General features: G+C 43.0%; 2 protein-coding genes across 2 annotated transcripts in view; both read left to right on the forward strand.

Annotated features, from left to right (window-relative positions):
* LOC137985647 (uncharacterized) overlaps positions 1 to 15,000 on the forward strand; it is a 25,892-nt gene that overhangs the window by 4,652 nt on the left and 6,240 nt on the right. Inside the window, exons 3-5 of the mRNA XM_068833287.1 lie at positions 976 to 1,299; positions 5,067 to 5,327; positions 6,492 to 11,113. Coding sequence (XP_068689388.1) covers positions 976 to 1,299; positions 5,067 to 5,327; positions 6,492 to 10,573 — 4,667 coding nt within the window. The 3' untranslated portion in view covers positions 10,574 to 11,113. The remainder of the gene's footprint in view (positions 1 to 975; positions 1,300 to 5,066; positions 5,328 to 6,491; positions 11,114 to 15,000) is intronic.
* Positions 11,992 to 13,541, forward strand: LOC137985649 (uncharacterized). Its single transcript, XM_068833290.1, has one exon. The coding sequence runs from the start codon at positions 12,131 to 12,133 to the stop codon at positions 13,391 to 13,393; it is 1,263 nt and encodes a 420-aa protein (XP_068689391.1). The 5' UTR covers positions 11,992 to 12,130; the 3' UTR covers positions 13,394 to 13,541.

Genomic DNA, 15,000 nt, shown 5'->3' on the forward strand with positions numbered 1-15,000 from the left:
AGAACATACTAAATCGCCATAAAAATATAAATTTTTTTCCTAACTGCAGACCATATTGTTTTGGCCTTCTGGGCCTCATCAGTGCAGTGCTGAAGTCTGGGATGGAAGTTAAACTTTAAAAGCCACCCCAAATGTCCCACACATGTGGTACATCTAAGCCATGCCAGAGTCTCAAATTGGTTAGCTAGTGAGCATGTGCAATCTATTAATTATTTTTCAATGGCTCACATGGCGCGCTGGCTCACAGGTTGTCCGGACCCCCAAATTGCTTACTTTGATACACACTTGTGGATCTGTTCTTATTTTAACTGGCTACTAGTACTTACGTTTCAATAACATCATTTACGTGATAAAAGCATTGATGTTTGTATCCATACAGGATCAGTGGCAGAGTCTGTGCCATTTGTAGGCCAGGCCACTAAGCCAAAAACTATAAACAGCCTTTCACTATCCCTGGGGATTACTGTGGAACCCACGCCACCCTCAAATAATAACTCTTTAAATCATGAATGCATACATGCGCAGTGAACGACTTATGGCTGTGTGCTGGGGAAAATAAAAGAATTTAATTTTTGGCTTACTACAGTTTTCTGAAGGAAGCAATCAAGATTCTGAAATCTGTGAAATTAAATCAACAGGATGTCTTTTCTGAAGTTTTAATCACTGCAATTGATGTAAAATATAATTTTACCTAAAAAATAAATGCAAATCAGGAGAAAAATGCTCAATTATAGTGACCAACCTCCTGGAGGGGGGACAGGAAACTAGACATTTCAAAGGCCTTTTTCTCAAGACCCAGCCGTACGACCAGGGTCAAAATTACAAAAACTACGATTTCAAGCTAAGACCTTAGTCATAGTTTTCATACTACAAAAACTAAGATCCCAGGGTCCCAATTCTTAGCCATTGCTGACCTGTACGCTGTTCTTCATTCACAACTTGGCTCATAGAGCCTTTGACTTTTTAATTTGCCAGTCAGCAGTTTTGACCTTGGTGACAACCAGAAGAGATGGGTGGTGATTGGTATTTGCTTGAACAGGCTTTTGTTACCAGTGCTCCGAGATTTTGTGGCTCAGGAAATACCAAAACACTATACTGCATTGAATAGGTCACATGGACTTAGCACACAGGTGTACGGGAGCCATTTAAAACAAGATGGAGCATTTCAGTTGAACTATGGAAGTATTAACAGTAACTGGGGTCGATTTAAGAAGAAATTAGCAAAATATGACTGCAAAGTCAGTTCTGCTGAAGAACTGGGAAAGCTGTATCTTGAACCTCACATGGCCAAGTTCACCGGTAAGAATTGAAAGGTTATTTTAAAATGATTAGCTGCATAATCTGACTCAATATTGTGGTCTAATGTGCTTGCTGAAAACGGTCTTCCAAAAGCAAAAAAGCTCTCCAAAGTACTTCTCAGTTATTGGCAAAATAATGAATAGTAGATCATTAACTGATCTCATTATCACTAGTCCTAAGTTAGGTTGCATCCAGTCTGGCTCACTTGATCCTGGCATTTATGACAATCACCTAGTATATCTGTTAAGGATTATAAATCTTTGGACATAAACAAATTTTAGATCGATCTGGATACTGAGCCCAATGGCCTGTTATCAGTGCAGTGGATGATATGGACGACAGTGTGTATATATGGGAATCTATGTTTACAGACATTCTTGATAAGCACATAAAAAGAAAAAGGGTGATGGTAAGAGATAAATCCCTCCCATGGATGAACTCGGAAATAAGAAAGGCCATGAATCGGCGCTGTAAGTATTTGAAAATATCTCAAGTTAATCCTGGAAATATTGAATTATGGAATCATTATAAACAACGACGAAACAATGTCAAGAAAATGCTGAGGAAGGCAGAGGCGACATATTGGCTCAATCACTACGAAAATGCAGATTCACCAAGAGATTTTTGGAAAATCACCAACCGCATCTTGAAGATAAACAAAATCAGGAAAGTTGGCCCAACACAGGACTCTAATGGAGACATCATTACAGACAATGAACAGAAGGCAAATTATTTTAATGACTTTTTTTGTTGATGTTGCCTTAGATTTGACCAAGAAGATACCACCACTCCCCTCAGTTATAACTAACTATATTTCTAGAGTCTCCCCTACTATATCATCCTTCTCTATGGAGTGGGAGACAATTAATTAGCGATATCTTGCTGTGCAAGGCCTGTTTGAGATCTGTATGAAGAGTATTGTAGATTCCCACTTCCCTTCCAGCTGGAAAAGATCCTTAGTGTCCGCTGTTTTTAAGAAGGGAAGTAGGTTAGATGTTAACAACTTTTTACCCATTTCCCTCTTAAGCATTCCTAGTAAAATTTTAGAACAGCTGGTTTGCAGGTCACTTGACAATCACTTGGCCTGCCATAATATCTTGTCTAACAAAGAATGGGGCTTTAGAAAAGGATACTCTACCGGAACACCCCTTTTACACCTCACGGAAACCTGGAAATTAACCCTTGATAGAGGTTTTAAAGTGGGTATTTTGTTCATAGATTTTAGGAAAGCTTTCGATTGTGTCGACTACACTATTTTGGGAGAAAAATTGAAGGGTGTGGGAGTCACTGGAGATTTGTGGGTATGGTTGATGAATTATTAATTTTATCAAGTAGAAGACAAACAACACAAATCCTTGGTGAGTTTTCGGAATCTAAATTAGTGAAAATTGGGGTCCCTCAGGGCTCATTGTTGGGCCCTAGACTTTTCACCACTAATGTAAATGATCTCCCAGGTAGTATTAAGAGTGGTGAAGCGTTCATGTTCGCAGATGACACCACCATCTATACCATTGGTAGCTCAACTGATGAGGTTGTCATATCCCTTCAGGAGATTTTGGTCCCGCTACATTCTTGGTGTTTAAAGACTAAGCTAATTTTTGCATGAGGGTAAAACTGATGCTGTGATTTTTATTGGCCCTCTGAAGCCCCTATTATGGGAAGATAAAATTTTTCAATTTAGTTCTTCTTCTAAATGCCTTGGGGTTAATTACCATTGATAATCAGCTGTGCTGGGCCAAGCATATACAGTCTGTCTCCACATCCTTTAGCTCTAAAGTTTTTTATCTAGAGCGTCTCTGGAAACAGTTTACTATAAAACAGTTATCCCAAGTGTCTATAATGGTCTGGCTGTAGGGGAATCTTGCTCGGATCATTGAAAGACCTAGAACAGATTCATCTTAGAGCTGCAAGATTTATTTATAAATTGCCAAGTGACATGGATGACGAATATGTACTTACATGTATAAATGCCAAGTGGATGCCACTGAGTTATTTCTATTGTTTTCGCATTCTGACTATCGCTCATAAAGCTTTTTACTATTTAGATTTAGATGAAATAAATGGATTAGTTGTTAAGACTCCTTCCAGTTACACTCTGACGAAATCCTTGAATGTTGATGTCTCTAGACCAAGGACAGAAATAGGACATAGATCTTTTACACATAGAGCAGCAGTCGTTGCTCTGTAATTTGTGATAAAGATCCAAATGTTAGATATTTTTAACAATTTATTTTAGTCAATTTTAGGTATTCTACAAATTCCTATAGTAAGTCCTACCTATTCATGAAATTTTTAGATGATGAATGTTTAGCTAATTTATTGTAGATATTTTTTTGAATTGTTCTTAGCAATATAGTAGGTCCACATCAGCTGTATAGTTGCCAATTTTATTGACCTGCTTTATGAAATAAAGTATTGATTGATTGATTGAAAGTAGGAGTGGTGGGAAGGTATTTTTGGGCACCAGGGACAAATTATCCCATTAATTCCCATGATCGAAATGTTTATTCTCCTAACTAGTACCATGGATTTCTCTGTTGAGTAACCATGAGAATTTGGTGTTATATCAAGATCGCACGTCTTAAGCTGATAAAATTCTTCATTCTCAATACCTGTCTGACTGACATCTCATTGAAATTGTGGGGAGACTTTACATACCAATCAATCCTAGGAGTCAAAGGGTTAAGACATATGACAGACTAAAAGTAAAAAAAGTGCTACTACATAGGCCACTGCAGCTAAGATATTGCTGCGAATATATTATGTATACTGAACATTAGAACTTGAGTCATTAATCATCAGTTGTGAAGAGGACGGGAGAACTATGGAAAGGAAGCTTAGCGACAGGCAAAAGGGCAACTGAAATAATCAGAGTCCTAGGCAGTGTTTGAACCTACGACCTCCGTAGCACAGGTTGGATGCTCTATCCATTGAGCTACTAAAACTCCTGGGGAGCTGGGTAGCTCTCCCTCCCACCTACAATGCAGGTCATAACTCTTGGGACACTTAGCACTTTTCTGAATAATTCCCCCCTCCCCCCTTCACAATGTTGAGTTTAGATGAGGTGATAAATCAAGTTAAGTGTAGTGGCCCGCTGAGCTGTCTCAGCATTGTTTGGGGGAGAGGGGGCCAAGTTAAGAAATGAATGAAACTGGTTATTTAACGGAGTTACAATACGGTGATTGATTGAAATGATTGCTTTCTTGGATTTCGTACTTTTTTGACAAGTGTCCCAAGTACTTATCACCTGCATTTTAGCTCAATGGGTAGATCCTCAAACCGGTATTATGGAGGTCATAAATTCGAATCTTACCTAGGACTCTGATTTTTCTGTGGTCCTTTTGCCCGCCGCCAAGCAACTGGTTTTCCACCCGGGAACGGGCACTTTACATGTAAAAACACATAGTTTTGAGGGAAAATCATTCTGAATAATGCTAAGAATGCATTACCATCATTCTACTTAAGTATCATAGGGGGAAGTTCCCCCTTTTGTATGTTCTCAATATACAGTACATGTAGCATTGGAAATGGTCAATTGACTTTTGTCATCTGTCATGCATGGTGAAGATCACAACCAGAAATGATGCAGATGACAAAGGCCAGGATGCACACCCATGGACTACCTAAGGCCATTCTGTAGCAATAAGCAATATGCGACAGGATTCATGTAAGGGGACACAACTACCCATAATTCAATATCTTGAACAAATTCTGATTAGAGTTGATTTTCTTGCTCAAACCTTTCAAATTCGTGCACTTATTTGCAGGTTATGACAACACTTGTGAATTGTCAGCAGTGTTAGGAATTCTTGCCAACGCGTCATGTTTTAAGGCTGCCATTCAAGCAAATGCCAAGGATGTTCGCTCTAAAGTGAGAAATGAATGGGGCCATTGTAATTTCGATCGTTGGACGGATGTTCACTTTGCGAGCTGCTTTCAAGTAATGGAGACAATGCTTCGTTCTCTGGGACTCACGAAAGCAGATGAAGATAAGCAAGTTGGCAGTCTTCGAGACTGGGAATCCAAAGGTGGGTTATTAGCTTTTCAAAGTGTTTCACTGAACTCCAATGAAGACCAGTGTCCTTTGATCGTCAGAAGCGTTGAAGGTGGGGATTAACTCGCTATCTGTAGATTGCCGGTTATAGGAGATTTGCTTCTTGTCACTCTTTTGGTCTTCTTTGCTCTGCTTTTTAACTGGTGGTCCCTCAGCATCACACCAGTCGAACTTTAGTGAGAGGGAGACTGCAGTAAATGTGGGAGGCCGCGGGATAAAAACTCCCGCCGGACTAGTAGGGTCTTAAAATAACTGAGAAAGCAAATAGTCTATTTCTTGCTCAAACCTATTCGCAAAGCGTTGGGCAAAAGAGGAGTAAGGATTGCACAGTTGGTTAGTATATAAACGGCCTTCTGTGCGAGAGGTCCCAAGTTCGATCCCTAGTGACCTCGCATCCTTGCTTCGACTTTGTTCCATTCTGTGTAGTTTCCGCTAACTGTAAATACCCTTCAAACGGAGCACTAATGGAAAGAGCTGGGTAAAATGGGTGCTCCGTCGGCTTTCCGACGTTAAATAAGTTGTACCTTTACCAAAGTGCTGCCTTTGTCATGACATCTGCAAATGATTAGACTCTCAAGTATTCTCGGATACAAAAGGTAAACCGTAGGCCCAGTCTCTCAACCTTTCAATGTTCATAGCTCTGTGTGGGACGTAAAAGAACCCACACACTATTCGCAAAGTGTAGGGGCACATGGAGTTCCCGGTGTTGTGTTCTATCCTCTGTGGTAAATCGTGGTTGGGAGCCAGAGGGTAAATGCTCAGAGATATTAGCTATGCAAGCGACTCTAAAAAATCCATGGGTAAATAAAGATGTGATGATGATGATGATGATGATGACAATGACAATGCTTCAATGGCGATGCAGCTGCGACGTTTTTAAACATTGTTTCTGCATGTTGTCAACAAGTGAGTAGCCTTGCAGTCTCTTCCCAACCCCTACCCACTTCATCCGATTGTTTCTTGAATATTATAATCAGGGGCGAATCTTGGGAGAGGGTGCAGAGGGTGCACACGCACACAGCAATGCAAAAACAGCACTCAAAGAACTTGGCTTAAATGCATGCATCGCTTAACAGGATTAATACATAAACGTACACACTTGTCGTAAATTGCAATTTTTGTGTAATTGTATTGATAGGGTTAACGCTCTGCATGGGCTGTCCTGTAGACAGAGACCTGATGAACCTCATCACCGTAGAGGTTGCAAGCCTAGAAAAAGAATTGGAGGACCTGAAAGCAACAAGTTTGGATGAACAAAAGAAGCTTAGCGATGCCCTTCAGAGCTTCAAGAATGAAGCTTCTAATTTTTTTATGCGTATAGAAGAAAAACAGCGGGAAATGTCGGCTACAATTGCAGACAATTCTGAAGGCGTAAAGAAAATTGAGAAGCGTCAAGATGATTGTAGCGAAAACATTTCTCTTTTGGAAGAACGTCAGAGTAATCTAGAGGCGACTGTGTCGTCTGTTAAAGACCAACAGGCTTCTCTTACTTCAGAGGTAGGGGCTTTAAAAATTGAACACTCCCGTTTAGATTCTAGGGTCAAGGCACTAGAAGAGGAAATGTTTGATGCAGTTGGGGACACTAAAATTGTTCAAGTACCCAGTCGAAATCTCTGCTTTTGTGGTCGCCGTAATGAGTTAGAAGCCATTGCATCGCATTCAAAAAATACCAAAAATGGTTGTATTCATTCAATCATTTGTGGACTTGGTGGCATGGGTAAAACCTCTCTCGCCGTAGAGTTTCTTTGTCAGCACGAGAAAGAATATCCAGGTGGCATTTTTTGGATTTCAGGGGAAAATAATGACATTTTTCAAAGGTCTCTCAGTGAAGTAGCGCGGCAAATTGGAACTTTCGCTGAAAATGATTTTTCCGTCTCCTTATCAAAAACGCTTCAGTGGCTCGGAAAACGGAAAGAATTGTGGGGATTGGTCGTGGATAATCTTGACGAATTGGAAATGTCACCTGACATGAAAAGGCTGCTCACTGGGCACTGGAAACACTCGGCTCGTGGTCACGTTATCATTACTACAAGAAGGGAAGTGGCTGAGATAAGTGAAGAAACAGGAATTGAAGAGCAATGTTGCATTGAATTAAAGTGTTTGACAGAAGATGAAGGCATTCAGTTCTTAAAAATGCGAAGTGGAAAGGCTGATGATGAAGAGGAGGCACGTAACCTGGTCCGTGAGCTTGGAGGACTTCCCTTGGCTCTTGATCAAGCTGGAGCTTACATTCGATGCCTCAGGCTGCCCATGAAAGAGTATGTGAAGAAATATGGAAAGCAAAAACTGCTTCTTTTAAAAAAACAGAAAGCCCGAAATCTTGTGGAAAACACCTCTCCTGAGAGGCTGGCTGTCCACACAACATGGCTGTTAAATTTCGATCACATAACTTGCATGTCGGAGGAGATGGAGATTGGGAAAGCACCCTCTCTAGTGATGCAGGTTTGTGCGTTCTTTGGTCCAGATGACATTCCTTATGAAGTGATCAACGTGGAAATAAGCAAGGAGGATCATTCTACTTTTGATGGCAGCTCGTGTGATCAAGCCGAAATAGTGTCCCTCCTAACTAAGTTTTCGCTGTTTCAAAGGTATGCAACAAATTCATTCAGCGTTCATCGACTAGTGCAAGAAGTGATTCGTTTTCAACTGGAGAAAGAAACAAAACTAAAAGTTATTTCTTGTGCAGTTCGTGTCCTTTACTTTGCGTTAACTCATACACTTTCACCGGCATCAGTGTGCCAGAGTTTCGTCGAAGATGCCGTTTTCAGTGTGGACAATCCGCCATCACTGCATCTATGGGGTAAGCTAGCTTTGCATGCCTCTTACTTACAAGAGCATTTGCGTAGCTTATCCACGAAGCAAAAAGGGTCTTTTCTATGTAGAGATGAAGTCATTCGAATTTTTAACGAAGCAGGGATTTTCTTTGCAGTTTCCCAAGAGAAAGTCAAAGCCCAAGAAATGCAGAAAATGAAACTGGACTTGCTTGTGAACAAAACGTCAGCTCAAGACAAAGACTCTCTTCCAGATTATTTTCTTGATGTCCCATTGAGAGACAGAGATTGCAGGCTTATTTCTCACTGTATGCGGCATCCTCAAGTAGAGCGTGATTCCACGCAGGAGGAAGATGATTCTCAATGGGAAAAGAAGGCAAACCAGTTGAGAGAAGAAGGGAATTATGCAGTAGGCCAAGGTAAATATAAGGAGGCTTCGGAACTGTATTCAAAAGCTATTGGTTTGTCGGCTGGTGACCATCGACTCTTCTCCAACCGATCTCTGTGCTATTTAAAACTTGGTGAGCCTCACAAAGCTCTTGAAGACTGTGACAAGTGTCTTTCTTTGATGCCCAACTTCAGCAAGGCATTGCAACGTAAGGTTTGGGCTCTTGAAGAATTTGTGAAAAAAGGGTCAACTCAACGGATGGGACAAAAGAAAGCAATGGTGGCATTGGCACTTTACATAGACCCCAGTCTTCGTTCCGACAAAACATTTTGCGGAATGATTGCACTGGAACTAGGGCTTTCAACTCGAGAGGTGATGAATGAAGCTCAGTTGGCTTTCGCTTTGATGACCACCGAAGCTAATGAAACTCTTTTATTGCACGAAGGAGAGTACAATTTAAATCATTTGGTCATCTTTACCAACCTACAGATCGTCGGGTTGGGACGGGGAGCCGTCTTGAGGGTCAAAGAGGTCTTTACAATTTGTAGCAGGACCTACTTTGAGAACATTGTTTTGGAAAAGGGTAATGTTGGTCTTGTTTGCCTTGGAAAGGACGCCGCTGTTCACCTAAACCACTGTGAAGTTTCTGGAGGATACTCCAGTTGTGAGGAGTTTCCAGAATGTGATGGTGGGCAAGGATGCATATCAACGTCTTTAGGAAAACCTGAATGCAATCGCACTGGTAAATTTGGCGACCCAGAATCAATTTCTGGTATTGGAGGCTTCTCCGCTGTGTGTATAGATGGAAGTTCTGGCCTTATTGAATACTGTTCACTTCATGACTGTGGTGGTGGAGGCCTTTTGGTTGTTGCTGAAGGAGCGCAGTCGGAGGTCAGGAAATGTGAAGTCTACAAGAACCACCAAGCGGGTTTAGAAGCTAGAGAAGGGGGAAGACTTGTCGCAATTGAAAACAGGATATACAACTGTGGTTTTCATGGCATTTTAATTGGCCCACATGCTGGAGAATGCGACATAAACAGAAATATGATTTTTGAAAACGCAAGGGAGGGCATTTATGCCATAAACAATGAGAACAACATAGTGATACACAACAACGATATCCATCACAACGGACCCTTTGGTATTTCTCTGGATGGCGACTCTTCTCTGTTGATCTCCGAAAACAGGATATTTGAAAATGGATTTTGGGGTATTCTGGCTAATACAAGGACATCCGCAGTCATAAGAAGAAATTTAATCTCTGGCAACAAATGTGGTGGTATCTTTATAGGTGCAAATTTTTCAGGTCGCATGCAACTGGAATCGAACACCGTTCGAGACCACAGTGGCCCGTGGCTGCTGTATCCGGAGATGAGTGACAGCATTTCCTGCAAAGGTTTAACACCAGAGGTTACCAAGGGTATTGGTTTTCAACTTCCACCAGGCGAAAGGCAGGTTTATTCTTATCCTCCCATTTTGAAGCAAAACAAAGAATTTGGTAATGAAGAAGGCATGTACCATCCCAGGGAGGTTGTTGGGCGAATTTACAGTGGTTGTACGTTCTGTCGTCGCTCAAAAGATGAAGTGCAACGCCTTCTAAAATGTATGAATTGCCACATTGCATCTTATTGTTCTAAAGAATGTCAACGTAAACACTGGTTTACGCACAAGACATTGTGTAATGCTTTGAAAAGCCGCTTTTCCATCACAGTTAAGACATTTCCTTTTGTCGGAAATGTACGGACATTTGGAGATCATTTAAAAGGAATTGGAACTGGTCCCAAACCAAAACGTAACAGTCGCAAGGAGTTCATTGTGAAAATTCAAACCCGACCTGTAAATAGTCACCCATTACAGATGCTATCTGTTTACGACAAAAGCGTTACTGTTGATTGTCAAATTCAAAGCCCAGAAGTCTTCAGCATCATACAGGAATGCGGGGTCCTTGGGGCTTTGCACAAATTCACGAGCAAAAAGGCTTTTTTCTGGGCAATGTTTGTAGAAAGAGGAGAGAAACTGACCATTTTTCTCGACCAACTGGCACCTTATCAGGAGTGGTAATCATCAAGCGAAATAAAAACCACTACAGTACTCTTTTGTTCGAGTACACTTCCTGTTCTCATTTTTTTTTTTTTTAATATTAGAGCCCGAAGCATTGTTGTTGAAGTACGTTTTTTTTAGATCTTGCATTTCGGTTTTCATTGGATTACGATGCCTTTCACTTTCAGCTCGCTCACTTTAGCCTCAACTATGTCTTTTTGCTTGGTCAGGAGCTTCTTTTAAGTTAAGTTTGAGATGAATAATTAGAGGTTCAAACCTTATAAATTGGGTTTTTTTCATTTGCATGCAATTATGGCCTGGCACGTAGTGTTAATATCCAGTGGGTTGGAGTTTTGACAGGGTATTGCTTCATTTCACATTAGTTTCTTGCAGCCTGTGAGCTAGCTTGATAGCTGAGTGCAAATATGCCACAAACAAAGCATTTACCATTTACAATTTTGACGCCAACTTCAGGGATAATCTTAATATGGTCTTTACACAGTAGTTTTTCCCTCTCAGTAAATAGGCAAAGCAGTGTAGTACTTTCAGAGAGATAGGAAAGTGCTCTCAAAGCACACAAAGATCTAGGCCGTGAAGGAAGCAAGAATGCGACTATCTACCCATGGCATTGAGATTAAGACCTTAGTTCAGTTTACCTGCCGTGGGACACAAAAACGTAGCTACAACATGAAGATGAGGTAAACTGAGACATCCACCTTGAGGCTGAGAGACCTGACTCGGTTTCTACTAAACAAAGAATGGCAATCTGCGTATCAATAATATGGTCGGACACTTACAACTTGCGATTTGCTTTGTGTGAGCGAACAATGTGCGTTGTGCTGGTATGATAGTTTCAGGGATCATGATACGCACTCATCTTCTTCACCAAATGACTTTGGTCTGGTCTTTCCAGTCAAGCAATAAAACAAGATTTTCCCTTCAAGGAATACACAAAACACTCGTTGTGTGTCACACACGACCTCTAACCTTCTACTTTAAGAGTGGTGACACTGAAGTTGCAAATACATCAGGGCTTTACATGGAAAGGTTCCTGTTCGACTCCCTTCTGGGTCACCAAGATTACCAAAAAATTTCTGGTTCAAGAAACTCATTAACGCCCTAAAAAAAGGTAATGACACTTTGGTGCATGTGGAAGTTTGGTGAACAGAACCAAATCCTTTACCATGGGCCTTAGAGTATTTCAGTAGTGTAAAAAATAATGCGACTTAGTTAAAAGAAAATGTCGTAGTTTCTCAAAGATGAAGACCACTTTAAAAAAGTTACTTAATAGGCTTTGCCTTACCAGGCCCCAATAATTTTTATTAGAACAAAGTATGTTATTTTAGCATAAAATAAAGGTTAATGTTGGCAAGCAACCTTTTCTGAGATGAGCCCACACTCGTCTCTCTGCGGTAATTTACAACACATGCCCATATTTGGCAACTGCTATTTAAGCATAGCATGTCATGCGAGTAATCAGTTTGTCCCTTCTCTGAGACCTGCAAGTTTGTACTTTGCTCCAATTGTAACATCGTGTTTTATTTCCGTTTTTCCCGCCACTAACTGATACTCCACCTCATGGAACTCTCTGGGCTTAGCAACGAAGTCCTACGTCTTCTGTTAGCGCAGAACAACTTGCTAATCACAGGTTCACGCGAACAGTTGATCGAGCGGCTCGGCTCGATCTCCCCTTCGAATCCCTCGGCCACACGCACGCGAAACTCTGACGCCTCTGCATCAGCCGCCAAACGTCCACGCACCAACCGCCAAGAACCAGGGAGCAGTGACCTTCCGGACGAGCGCCGCGATCCCACGCCGGAGGACGAATTACCCGGCGACACACCAACCGAACCAAACGACAACAACCCAGAGGATATCCAAGATGGCGGCCGCAACGAGGCCCCTCCCGCGAACTCTGCATTTGACCCAGCAAATCTGGCTACGCTGATCGGCAACATCGTCGATCAAAAGCTGAAGAACTTCAGGCCAGCCGTGCAAAGTGCCTCGTCACTTCCAACAGCGCTTCCAACGTCCTCTTCGACACCTCAGCTCGCAACAACTCGAGAACTTGGGGACCCAACCTTCGTGGCGAGTCTCCTTTCTCAACCATCTTCGTCAACAAGCGCCGACCTTCATCTACCTTCCGTTACACCGTCATCTTCTCTCGCTGATCACGTCCCTACAAAGACCAAGCAAGCTGTTTTACGCGGTGAGTACGTTGAGTTTGATTTGCTGCTGCCAGAAAACTCGTCCCTTGTAACTGATAACGAGCTTACTGGGTTGTCCATATCCGTTGGCGGGAAACAGGTAGAACTCCCTAACCCCCGCAGGAAGAAAACGCATGTCGATTCTATCGATAAATGGTTGTCCGCCTTCGCCATATACTGTACTATTTTGTTAACTTCCTTCCCCCGGAGGGCGGTTGAGATGTTCGCCTACCAGGAGATCATCCGATCAGCCCAACGGAAATTTGCCGGTTTTGCCTGGCTCTCCTACGACATCGATTTCCGTCGGAAAGCGGCCGGAAACCTTTCCCTCAATTGGGGAGAACGTGATACACAACTCTACCTTATGAAGTTTACCGGGCAAGCCAAATCTTGCTGTTCTATTTGTGGTAGTGGGGATCATTATTCTTATGGGTGCTCCCTTTCCGCCCTTAGACCCAACAATACACAGCGGGGACTCTGCAACAATTACAACCGAGGGACCAAATGCAGCCAAGACCCCTGCCCCTTCAGCCACCGCTGCAAAACCTGCCACGGAGACCACCCAGCTTTCCGCCACGATGACCCCCCTTCAAAACCTAGAAGCCAGACTGATAAGAAATCATCAAACCGCTGAAGCCCTGTTGTCCATGACGCCTCTGACCCCTGTGAATATTCCCCTCTTATCCAACCTTCTCAAGACCCATCCCAATCAGACCTTCGTAGCTAACCTAACTGCTGGGCTAACCGAGGGTTTTCGGGTGGGCTACCAAGGCAGCCGTCTTCCTAAAACAGCCAAAAACCTTCCTTCGGCTTACCGCCACCCCTCAATTATCGAAGGCAACCTCCTAGAAGAAGTTGAACTTGGTCGCCTCGCAGGCCCTTTTGAATCCCCCCCCTTTCCAAATTTTCAGATCCATCCCCTCGGGCTGGTTCCCAAAAAGAATAGCCAAAAATGGCGCACTATTTTCCACCTCTCCTTCCCCAAAGGGTCCCCTGGTAGCCTGAACGCCAACATCCCACTTGAACTTTTCACCCTACAATACATCCGCATTGACGACGCGATCTCATTGGTCCTTGAACATGGCCCCGGCTGTTTCATGACCAAAACCGATATTCAATCGGCCTTCCGCATTATCCCCGTTCACCCCGATGATTGGGAACTATTGGGTATGTCCTGGAAGGGTCGTTTCTTTTTCGACAAAGCTCTCCCCTTCGGCCTTAGAAGTGCCCCCTACCTTTTCAATCAACTCTCAGATGCCCTGGAATGGCTAGTAAAAAATCACCTCAACATCCCCTCCATTATCCATATCCTGGACGACTTCTTTATTGCCCAGCCCCCTCCACTCTCCCGTTGTGCCACTGCCCTTTGCCAGGTTCTCACCCTATTTGAGGAGCTTAATATCCCCCTTGCCCCAAAGAAGACCTTCCGCCCCACTCAGTGCCTTGAGTTTATGGGGATAACTCTTGACTCTGTCCGCATGGAAGCCCGTCTGCCAATCGACAAACTACACAATGCCCGCTTAATGCTTGCCTCCTGGTCCTCCAAAAGATCTTGCCGCCTACGTGACCTCCAATCTCTTATTGGGACTTTACACTTTGCCTGTCGGGTTATCTCCCCGGGTCGTCCTTTCATGCAACGGATTATAAATCTTACTCGGGGGGTCCGCCACCCTGGGCATTTTGTTTCACTCAACCAAGAATTCAGGAAGGACATTCTCATGTGGCAAATCTTCTTAGACCACTGGAATGGGGTAAGCCTTTTCCTCCCCCCTTTTACTGAGCCCTCTCCCCAAATTCACCTTTTTACAGATGCGGCCGGTTCCCTTGGCTACGGGGGTTTCTTCAATAACCTATGGTTCCAGGGTAAATGGCACCCTTTCCATCAGCTCAACCCTGCCACTGGCATAAGCATCCAGTGGCAAGAGCTCTACCCAATTTACTTGGCCTGCATGCTCTGGGCTCCCCTTTGGGCTAATAGGAGAATTTGCTTTCACTGTGACAACCAAGCAACTGTTGCCATTCTCTCTGCGAAGAGCTCAAAAATACCCCGGATTATGAATCTCGTTCGCCTAATCACCCTGCAGACCTTAAAATTCAATTTTACCTTTTCCGCCAAACATGTCCCTGGCCTTGACAATGGTATCGCTGACAGTCTCTCTCGCTTCCAGATGGCCCGTTTCCGCCTTCTCGCACCGGATGTATCGCCTGTTCCTTGCCAGATCCCTCATTTCCTGACCAAAG

The sequence above is a fragment of the Montipora foliosa genome, chromosome 14, assembly GCF_036669935.1.
Source record: "Montipora foliosa isolate CH-2021 chromosome 14, ASM3666993v2, whole genome shotgun sequence".
Classification (NCBI taxonomy): domain Eukaryota; kingdom Metazoa; phylum Cnidaria; class Anthozoa; order Scleractinia; family Acroporidae; genus Montipora; species Montipora foliosa.

Bases quoted from the DNA above. Each gene is read 5' to 3' on its own strand.
- LOC137985649 (XM_068833290.1), top strand. From the start codon at position 12,131: ATGGAACTCTCTGGGCTTAGCAACGAAGTCCTACGTCTTCTGTTAGCG.